We start from the raw sequence: 11,150 nt of genomic DNA, 5'->3' as shown, positions 1-11,150 counted from the left end.
AGCAACCTCCAGCTCTTGGGCTTAGGTGATTCTCTTGCCTCAGCCTCCCAAGTAGCTGGGACTACAGGCACCCATCACAATGCCGGGCTATTTTTTTTGTTGCAGTTTGGCCGGGGCTGAGTTCAAACCCGCCACCCCTGGGATATGGGGCCAGTGCCCTACTCACTGAGCCACAGTGCCGCCCCAACTTCACTTTTTTAAATGACAATTTTCTTAATATATAATTCACATAATGTGCAATCCCCCATATTCTCAGAGTTGTGCTGTCATCATCACAATTTTCTAACATTTTCATCACTCCAAACAGAAACCCCATCATTAGCAGCCACTTACCACTTCCCTTGCCCCCGTCTTCCCGCCTGAGGCAATCACCAGTCTGCTTCTGTCTCTATAGACTGGCCTATTCTGACATCTCTTATAAGTAGAATTACACAACCTGTGGCCTTCTGTGTCTGGCTTCTTTAGCTTAGCACAGTGTTTCTAACCATCATGTTTTCTGTTGTTGAGAAACAGTTTCACTCTATTCCCCTGGCTAGAGTGCCCTGGCGCCAGCACAGCTCACAGCAACCTCAAACTCCCAGGCTTAAGCCATCCTCCTACTTCAGTCCAGAGTAGCAGGGACTACAGAGGTGTACCACAACACCCAGCTAATTTTTTGGTATTTTTGATAGAGACAGGGTGTCACCCTTGCTCAGGCTGGCCTCCAACTCCTGAACTCAAGCCATTGTCTATCCTTAACCTCCCAGAGTGCTAAGATTACAGGCATGAGCCACAACACCTGGCCTGTGGTAGTCTTTTATTTTTATTTGTTTTGTGGGGTGTTTTTTTGTTTGTTTGTTTGTTTTTATTTGGGGGGTTTTTGTTGTTGTTGTAGTTGTCGTTGTTTTTTGCCGCCCTAAGGCTCTGCCAGCTGATTTTTGGTTTTGGTTTTATTTGTTTATTTCTGAAACAGGGTTTTACTCTGTCACATAGGCTAGAGTACAATGGCATCATCATAGCTCACTGCAGCCTCAAACTTCTGGATTGGACTCAAGTGATTCTCCTGCCTCTGCCTCCCAAGTAGCTGGGACTACGGGTGGACACCACCACACTGGCTGGTTTTTCTATATTTTGTAGAGACAGGTCTCATAAGCAATCCTGCTACCTTAGCTTCCCAAAGTGCGGGGGTTATAGAGCCACGGTAACGGGGCTGTGATTTGGGAGTGGAAGATCTGACTAATCTCACTAACATTCTTCCTTTCGCCTGGGTCTGAAGCAGGATATGAAAGTATAAAACAGAAGGATACAAATTAACATTTAAGAATAAATAATAACAAGGTGAATACACTGCAGCTGAACATTCTGAGTTAAATATCACTAGGTTAAACATTCTTTTTGAGAACTGTATAAGTGATAGTACTTGTATATATATGAGCTTAAAGGAAAAATCCTGTTGCTTAAGTAATAACCCTTTGTTACAAGTAGCCTACAGTTTGATAGCATTTTGACATAAACTGCATATTTATTTCTAGTCATAACTAGATCATTTTGGCAAATTCTTAGCTTGCAATATCTTAATATCATTTAATGAAACATTGAAGCATTCTCCTTAAGAGAACAAAAGTGACTCCTTATTTGTATTCTGAAAGTTACCACAAAGCACTCAACAAAAGACAACATCAAAATTGAGTGTATTTTGTTTAAATATTCACTAGGAGTTGCCCAGTTTTAAAACTATTTCTATAAAGGGAAAAGTAAATAGCAAATGGAAGCCTAACACTTGAGTGAGTTGTCATCTTTGCTTGGCACAGTCATATGGCTTTAGATAAATATGCTTGTCTGTCAACATGCATTTCTAAGCTTTTCAGTATGCTAACTTTACGAGCTTATTCTTCTCCCTGTCTTCTCACCACTCACCCATTCATTCATCAAGCCTTCACCAGTGCCTGGTGTAAGCACAGTGCCATTCTAGACCCCAGGATGGGAGGGAAAGGCACACCCTGCGTGTCTGTAGCACTCGTGGGAATGGAGCACAGGAAGGAAGGGGCTGAGCTGGGGGGGATTTCAGGCTGTCTTTATAGGGAGGGGCTGTATGGAAACTGGTCTTTGGAAAGATGCAGGGCTGAGCACTCCGAGCAGGGTGGGAAGGATGGCACTCTTGGCAGAGGAGCGGTATGTGCACAGGAAGGCCATGGGAAGGGCGGGCACTTCCCTATAGTGGGGACAGCCACAGGCATGGCTCGAAAGGTGCGTCCCCCAACCACACACTGGAAAGCCATGGAAGATTTTAAAGCTAAGATTAACATGATCAAATCTATTCCAACCTCACCCTCAGTATTAAAAATGCTTTTATAATAAAAGCAATGCATGCTTGTTGTAGAAAATAAAATAAAAAGCACGTAGGCATTAAAGTCCCTATTTTCTGGAAACCTATTAACAAAATATCTCCATTTTAGAAAGACAATATGGGGTGAAACTAGACACCAGAGACCAGCTCACAATGATTGCAGTAGCCCTAGTCAGAAGGGCTGGAAGGCTGGACAATGGGGAGAGAGAGACAGATGTACTTGGAGCCAAGCTCTCCATTAGATTAAGACCAAGAAAGGACGAAGGTGGCTAATAATCTAAAAGGGGAAAGGGACAATCAAGGATGATGCTGATGTCTAGCAATGTTGGAGGTAAAGAAATACAGAATGGAAAACAGGTTTAAGGCTAAAAGTGCCGTAGGGAGCTGGGTTTTAAGCACATTAAATTAATAGAGTCCTCATGCCTTCCTAGTGAGGTACAGGAAACCAATACCATGTCCATCGGGGCCCATGAAGAGGAGGCCAGAAATGAGGCTTAGAGAGATGCCAGGTTTTGTTGTTGTTGTTGTTGTTGTTGTTGTTGTTGTTTGAGGGGTGGGGGGTTGCAATTTTTGGCCGGGGCTGGATTTGAACCTGCCACCCCGGCATATGGGGCTGGAGCCCTACTCCTTTGAGCCACAGCACCACCCCAAGAGATGCTAGTTTTTATGTGTGGCCAAAACCATGGAAAGAAAAGAGATTTACCATAATAGGTGAGGGCTAAGAATGAAACCCTGGGAAAAAAAATATCTTTCTTGCATCTTTGATTAAAAACTATATACCTCTCTTTAGAAAAATTGAAACAACTACAACATAATATATAAAATTTTAGGAATGTCGCAGATCTGCTGATCACCTAGGGGATGATACAGAGTTGAAATGCTACAGGGTTATCAAAGAGTTGGGGGGAATCTGGGAAGAGCTGAAGGTGGCGAGTGTCTCCAAGAAGGGAGTGATGCCGCTGTCCCATGGAGCAGAGAGGTCCAGGCATAAAGGTTGGGGAAAGCCCAAGGTGAGGATGGCCTTACTGGGACTAGTTTCCCAGACAGTCTGACCAAATTTCTGATTGCAAAAGGTAGACGAGTGAATAGGAGATAAAATAAAAATTATAAACAATTAGTGTAGACGATTCTTCTAAGAAGTTCTGCAGTGAAAGGAAGGGGTTGATTTTGATATTCGATGGGAAAGGTTTTTTTGTTTTAGAGGTGTGATTTGTTAGGAGGTAGAGGAATCAACCACAGAAAGGGAGCAGGAAAGAAATGAGAGAATTGAGTCAGTGACAAAGTAGAATTTGATAAGGAATCAGGTGGAAATAGGGCCCAGAGACAAGCTAAGGCGATACTCTCAGAAAGGCCAGATATACGCCTGCAGACATGAGAGAAGGAAGTCAGGATGCATGGAAATAATTATGTTTATAGGTAGAAAGATGGGGATGTTCGTGCTTCTGGCCTCAGTCAGGAGTCTGGGCACGTCAGCCTTCTCTGGTATCTGGGGCAGCACGGCCCGCCAGGCACAGCACTGGAGGTGTCTGCGTTGGTGAACAGTGGAGGAAGACAGTCCTTAGAACTCTAAGTTTCAGCAGACGAAGATACCTTCTCTTCCTGGGTAATAAATACCCGGCTGCTGGGTGGCCCGTTCAGTTCAGTTTATGAAAGCATTCTTTGAAGTGCCTACCCTGTGGTAGGTCCTGGAAATTCAAAGATTTTTAAGACAGCTTCTGCCTTAGAGGAGCTCATCTTTTTCTCCAGTAGTTTAGTAGCTCTTGGTGGGCTTCTTATGTTTACAACATTATCCACTTTGGATAATAACATGGCACATTTTTACTCTATAGTTAATTTTCTGTACTGATTGTGGATAAGAGCTGAAGTAATGCAACTGTGTCAAGCATTTAAACTAATTTATAAAGTAATTTAATTCCAAACATACACTTGAAAAATAGAAAATCTTTTATTGTCCAAGCAATATGTGCTGGGTGATGTATAGTCACACCATCACCATGATATTTAAGACTGCGTGCTAAAAGGCTAAGTCTTGTTCCCCACGTCTCTCCCTGAGCTCATGGCTGCATGTGCACCATCCACTTCTGAATGTGGCCATATTTACATGTCTGAAATTGTAACTTTTCTTTTTTTAACATGAGTGGATAATACTAACTGTATTGCTTAACTTGCTCTTTGTATTTAACAGTAATTAAGTCTTGGGATTATTTCTTTGTAGGTATGGTAGGTCTATGGCTGCATAAATGTTTCATAAGATGGAGGTACAATAATTTATGTAACTATTCCCCTAATTATGGATGTTAAGTTGTTAACTTATTTTTCTCCTGCCATTTTCACAGTTATAAATGTGCAAGTATTTCTTTAGAATATATTCTTAGTATTGAAATTTGTGGGAGCTGCAAATGTGTGACAGATTCTGTGAAATTGCCCTCCAAAAAGCCTTGCACACTTTGCTCTCTGTCTAAGTGCCTGTTCCCCACCCTTGCAGCAAACAGCAGATTCGTGTATTGGGAATCTTTTAAATCCTAGTTATGCTGATGGAAGAGGTACCAAATTTCATGATTGCTTGAATTTTTCTAGCTCCCAAAATAGGGCCTTTGAAGCAACACATACAAACCAAAAGCATTAAAATAAAGTTTTTAGTAACCTTTACGGTATGCCTTTCAGAAGCCTATCTTTTCACCATAGTTTAGTGTTTGTGAAAGTCGTGTAAGACACAGTACTTAAAATTGAATTTTAAAATACTTAAAATTGAGTTTAAAAACACTTAAAATTTATCATTTATCTATGTCCATTTTCTTTATATTGGTTCCCTTTGGCATGGACTATGGAAGGCTAACTCCTTTATTTTAATTAGAGTTAATTTAATTCTTCTAAATTCTATTCTAAAGTACATACCTTTATACACAGTCTTTCCCTTTCCTACTTCCCCTTCCATGCAAAGTGACTAAAACATTCTCATTTGAAAAGCATTATTTTTTAGTTAAAATTTTCTATTTAAAAATATGTGTGTGTGTGTTTTAAAATCTCAAATAAGTAAACCAATCAGATTTCCTGAGCATCTACTAAGTATCTCATTTGCTTTTTCCCCTTGCAGTACATGCCTACTTTTCTGTTTTAAGATAGCTGCACTAACTCAGATTCTTCCTCTGAGCACCCTCTCCATCCTGTGCTGAGTAATCGTTCTCACTTTCAACTTTTCAAAGGTTTTATCTATTTTCTTTGCATTCACCACAAATTTGGGAATTTTTGTTGTTGTTCATCTGGCCCTGATTAGATTTTCCCCTAAAATTCTTAACTATACTATCAATGAGAAAGTCCCCCACAGCCAACAGAGCTAAAGCCTCAATGTGGAAAAGACAAGAAGCAGGATGAGGACAGAAGACAAGAGCTGTGACATCCTCTTCCATCGCCCCCTCTTCCCCCCACCCCGCCCCCCAGGCTGGCGTCCTGGGGCGTGGGACACTGAAAAGAGCTTGCGGTGTGGCTTTCTGCATTTCTGCATTTTGTCTTTCTGTTCAGTGGGGAGTTTTCAGGTGCTCTAAGGCAATGTCTACTTCTTAAGTCACCTCTGACCACGGTCGCACTCAGGAATCAGGCTGTGGAGCTACTGGTAGCTGTAAACTGACTTTCAAAGGGAGGGAAGTGGGACTTCTTTCATGTAGAAATCTCTACATACAGTCCCTGTCTGTGTCTGATCTTCTGCCACGGCTCATCTTAAAACTCAGCTTGTCTTTCCAAGTAGCCTAGACAGAACAAGTTTTTACAAGTGCAGTTGAAAGTGCATCGAGCGAAAACCAGAATTTATGTGCCTATCAGGGAGGAAATAAGGTCATTCTTAAAAGAGTAGTAATTGCCCATAATTTACTTGAAAAGTCTTTTTCTTCCCAAATTAGTGTTTCTGTGTACCACCGTGTCTCAGCGGCTCCAGTTATTCAGAATTCCTATGAACTGTACAATCTCAGAGTTTATAGCTATGAAAGGGCAAGAATGAGATGAACAGGTTGAGAAATTTGTTTAGGGTAACATAATTTATATACCTTTAAAAAGCAGTGTCCATTTTACTTTTAATTTCATTTGGTTTGTCATGTAGAAATTTGTCATTTAGAATACTTAATGGATAAGCTTCCTGAGTAAACTTTATAACTCAAATACTGTCTGGCAACCTGGAAACCAGAAATTCTTAGATTGGAATCTTGGTTTTAGACTTGAATTCGTATGTGGCCTGAGGCCGGTCACTTAGCATCTTACCTCCCTTTGTGCCATCTATGGAGGGTAAATGCTTCTGTCTAGGGATGTTGTAAGGATTAATTAGTTGGCCTGTAAAGAACTTTGAAGATGAAAAGTACTTTAAAAGTGCTTCTTAATAACATTATTGCTTAGAAAAGAGTGCCACTTTTATGCTAACCACTTTGTCTCAAATTATATTAAAGATATGTTTAGTACATTACTAGCAGATAAGTCTCTCATGGTGTGAACATCAAACATTAGCTTCAGAATTTCAAAGGAGCCTCACTTTGTCTTAGGGATCACTTAGAAGCTGTGTTCTACTCAGTAATTACTTACAAAGATCATATTTCAGGGGAAAGAAGACCCTTTCATATAATTCAGGTTTTATTTCTTTTTCCAGGCAGATTTTTTAGAATTAACTTAAAACAGTACATTGACCTTGGTTGGCACAAGGAGGGTAGAAGATGGAAATGTGTTGTATTTTGTTTTTGGTTTTGTTTTTTTGAAGAGAAAACAGAGTATTCTGTTTTCTAATGTTCTCTAATCATATTCTTTTTTTTCTTCCCACTCTCAGCCCCTCAGTCTTATCACAGGGATATGCATCTGTTGCTTTAGCCATTTTGAGAAAAGTTAGAGTAACTATGTAAACAGATCGAAAGTATATACCTTTAGGCTTGATTCAGTTTATTTACTTCTAAACAAAGTTAAAACAAAGGGCCAGTGTTTTGATCTATAATAAAACATTAGAACAACATGCAATGAAGCATTATCTAATTGGTACAAAATTCATATTCTTGGGAAGCAGAGGCGAGATTGTGTTAGTATACTTGTCAAGATGATAATGAATTGCAGAGCACAGCAAACTATTATCATAGACACATTGTATAAAGGACCCTAGAAAAGTGTGATCAAGAAGTGAAATGGGCTGGGCACAGCGCCTCACGCCTGTAATCCAGCACTCTGGGAGGCCCAGGTAGGAGGGTCCCTTGAGCTCAGGAGTTCCAGACAAGCTTGAGCGAGAGGCGATACCTAAAACAGAAAAATCAGCTGACAGCAGTGGTGCCCACCTGTAGTCTCAGCTACTTGGGAGGCTGAAGCGGAGGATCCCTTGATCCCTGGAGTTTGAGGTTGCTGTAAGCTGTGCTGACACCACTGCAATTTAACCTGAGGAACAGAGCGAGACTTTGTCTCAGGAAAAAAAAAAAAAAGAAAGAAAAGGAAATAGATTTAAAATAAAGATAAGATGTGGGATAAAATATGTCTGAAAGAGTAATTCAAATAAGGAATTGAAAGCAAAGACACCTGGAGAGTTAGGGCTCAATCAGATGGAATTTGCCCAAAGTGTGTAGTTGCTTTGTTTCCTTTCCGTGTAATAGATTCGGGTTTCAAGTTGTTCTTACTGTGGGATAGACAGTGACTTGTAGTCTACTGAGTTTAGGCTGAGTGAAGGAAAAATCAGAATTATTATATCTCTTCTCTGTGGCTTGACCTGAGGACTTAATTTTTATTCATTCCTCTGTAGAAGGTGAATGAATTGCTAAAATACTCACATACCTAACTTGTGGATGGTTTAAGTATCGTAGATGCCGCTAACCATTATGATGAATGACAGGCTTAGAGATATATTGCTTCTAGCATTTGGCTTCAGAAATATGACTTAGATCTTTTTTGAGACTCTGTCTTAAATAAAACACAAAACTGTTTCCAATGGTAAATTAAAACAATACCAATTAATGTGTCATTCTTTTTAATTTCCTTTAGCAAAACCCTTGAAGATCGTTTGAAAATTGAAGCAAAAAATGGTACATTGAGTGTATCAGACACCACTGTTGGCAGCAAACAATTGACATTCACATTAAAGAGGGTAAGTTTTTTATGTTATTTTTTAATTCACAAAAGAAAAAATAGACTTTCAGTAATGTCGTATGTGTGTTCAGCCTCAGATCCTGCCGTTCCAGCTTTTCTTCTCTTGAGTTAGCTGTGTTCCCTGTTCTAGCATCTTCCCTGCAGCCCCTCCTAGGTCGAGAGTACACGGCTTGACTAGATCACAGCCAGGAATGTTGCCGGTGTCCCAAGGGAGGCAGGGCCTTGGTGGCCCTAGAGTTGGCTCTGTTGATGGAGCAACTGTTGTGTTTCTTGGTTTACTGTGTGGCCTGAGGTACAGGGCTTTATAGCGAAAGTCCTGACCATCTAAGGATAGAAAAGAATGCCTGGCACTTCTGGACTTGGAGGAAGACCAGAAATGGGGAGCTCTAACGCCTCATGGCAGCCGTCCTCAGCTTGTCCAGACACTGCTCTCCAGGGGTCATGCAATTCTAAATTAATTCATAATATCCATTTTCTTAACCATCTGTAATACTGCCTGTTGCACATTGTCAGAGTAATAAGCTACTTAAATATTTTTCACTAACTACGAGTCAAACCACATGGTTTTATGTCACAAAAAATTTTTTCTTATTCACCGCCTGTTCTCAATATAGTCATCAAGTAGAAAAGAATGACAAAGATTTCACCTCTGATTCCTTTTTTAAACCAAGACATAATTTGCATACCATAAAATCCACACTGCTAAAGAATACAATTCAGTGGGTTTTAGTGTATTCACTAGGTGGTGACACCATCGCCTAATCCAGAACATTTCATCACCTGAAAAAATGCCCCTGTCCCTTTCCATAGTCACCCATTCCCGTTCTTCTGACCCTGGCAGCCACTAACCTATCTTCTGTCTCCATCTTTTTGTCTGTTCTGGATATTTTATATAAATGGATCACACAATATGTTTTCTTTTACAGCTGTCTGCTTTTACTTAGTGTAGTATTTTCAAGGTACTCATGGTCAGCCCTAGTTCCCTTTTATGGCTAAGTAATCCTCTAGTTTGTGGATATACTGTATTTTGCAAATCTATTCACTTGGGGTTTTTTGCTTCTTTGTTTGAGGCAGAGTCTCACTTGGCATCCTTAGTAGAGTGTGGTGCCATCACAGCTCACAGCAACCTCAAACTCTTGGGCTTAAGTGATTCTCTTGCCTCAGCCTCCTGAGTAGCTGGGACTACAGGCACCCGCCACAATGCCCAGATATTTTTAGAGACAAGGTCTTGCTCTGGCTCAGGCTGGGTTCAAACCTCTGAGCTCAGGCAATCCACCTCCCAGAGTGCCAGGATTACAGGTGTGAGCCACTGTGCTCGGCCCATATCTATTCATGTGTCAGTTAATGTTTAATTTGTGTACTTTATGACTTGACTAACAAACTTCTACTTAATAAATCTCAGTTTCACTTAAGTTTCAAATAAGTTTTATTTATTCAGGGACTTGTTTATTTATTTATAGAAATCTCTTTTTATAGTGTATGTTATACTCAGGTAAAATTTTGAGTATTTCTAATATTTTCCTATGTACCTTCTAAAATTTTAATAAACTTCACAGGAGAAAAAGGTCTATGCTTTAATATTATTTAAAATTATATGATCATAAATTGGGATTACATCCTAAGTCTGATTTCAAAATGCCATTTAATTCAATTTTTTATCGAGGCTGCTGCTGCCACCAGGGTAGTACTTTGCACCCGTCCTCCATCTCTGTGACAGGATTGTTGTAGACTGTAGTAAAAATAGCCAGGGGTGGGGACAGCAAGGAGGAGCAGGACTGACCTCCTGGGATCGCATCTGGAGAGCCCCTAGTGTTCTGCCAGCTTCGGAAGCAGGGGGAAAAGCGGGCCTAGCAGAGGTGCCCATTCCACTCCCAGCTTGTTCTGTAGCTGGTGATTAGAAGACAGTCTGCAACAAGTGAAAGAAAGGAGGCGCAGGACCAACTTGGAGAAGAGCTAATTGTCCCCAAGTTGTAATGCCCTGGTCACGTGGTGGCAGAGTCTTCCAGTGCAGCCTTTGGAGAAAAGCTCATGGTGGTGCTTTCTCCCCCTGGGGATTTGTCCGCAGAATGGCAGCTGGTGCTGACAAGCTCCTCTCTGAGCTTCTGCCTTGGTGAAGAAGGCCTGGCAGACCTTCCCAAAGTGTATGCCCGGAGATGTAAATAAAGACACTGGAGGACTGCTATGCCAGCAGACCGATAGGGAGGGAAATACCTTGGACTGACGTCCGTACTGAAGGCTTACTAACGTTTTTACCTTAAAAGCTCCTGGGCAGGCTTGGTGCCTATAGCTCAGCCACTAGGGCACCAGCCACAGACCCAACCCAGGGCTGGCGGGTTCGAACCCCGCCTGGGGCCGGTCAAACAACAATGACAACTACAACAACAACAAATAAAAAAAATAGCCGGGTGCTATGGTGGGTGCCTGTAGTCCTAGCTACTTGGAAGGCTGAGACAAGAGAATCGCTTAAGCCCAAGAGTTTGAAGTTGGGTTGCTGTGAGCTATGATACCTCAGTACTCTACCGAGGGCAACACAAAACTACTCTGTCTCAAAAAAAAAAAAAAAAAAAAAAGCTCCTGGGCACCCTTTTAATCTTCATTTAGCATATCATTTTTCCAAAATTATGTGAAGAAACACTTTTAGGGATACTGTTAACATGAAGAAACTAAATATCCCACCCCCAGTGTTTGTTCACTTCACACAGATCTTTTTTTTTTTTTTTTTGAGACAGAG

The 11,150-nt window shown here is 41.0% G+C and overlaps 1 protein-coding gene and 1 non-coding gene across 3 annotated transcripts in view; both read left to right on the top strand.

Annotated features, from left to right (window-relative positions):
* NOL10 (nucleolar protein 10) overlaps window positions 1-11,150 on the top strand; it is a 104,035-nt gene that overhangs the window by 89,796 nt on the left and 3,089 nt on the right. For both annotated transcript variants that reach the window (XM_023511874.1, XM_003787389.3), the window contains one exon: window positions 8,315-8,417. In XM_023511874.1, the coding sequence (XP_023367642.1) occupies window positions 8,315-8,417 (103 nt within the window). The remainder of the gene's footprint in view (window positions 1-8,314; window positions 8,418-11,150) is intronic.
* LOC111724400 lies at window positions 10,197-10,336 on the top strand. Its single transcript, XR_002772698.1, has one exon. It is a non-coding gene; the product is annotated as a small nucleolar RNA SNORA7 (small nucleolar RNA).

Source organism: Otolemur garnettii, unplaced genomic scaffold, assembly GCF_000181295.1.
Source record: "Otolemur garnettii isolate 467f Iridium unplaced genomic scaffold, OtoGar3 scaffold00022, whole genome shotgun sequence".
Classification (NCBI taxonomy): Eukaryota; Metazoa; Chordata; class Mammalia; order Primates; family Galagidae; genus Otolemur; species Otolemur garnettii.
Note: the sequence above shows the minus strand (reverse complement) of the source record. Positions and strands in the feature narration are given on the sequence as shown.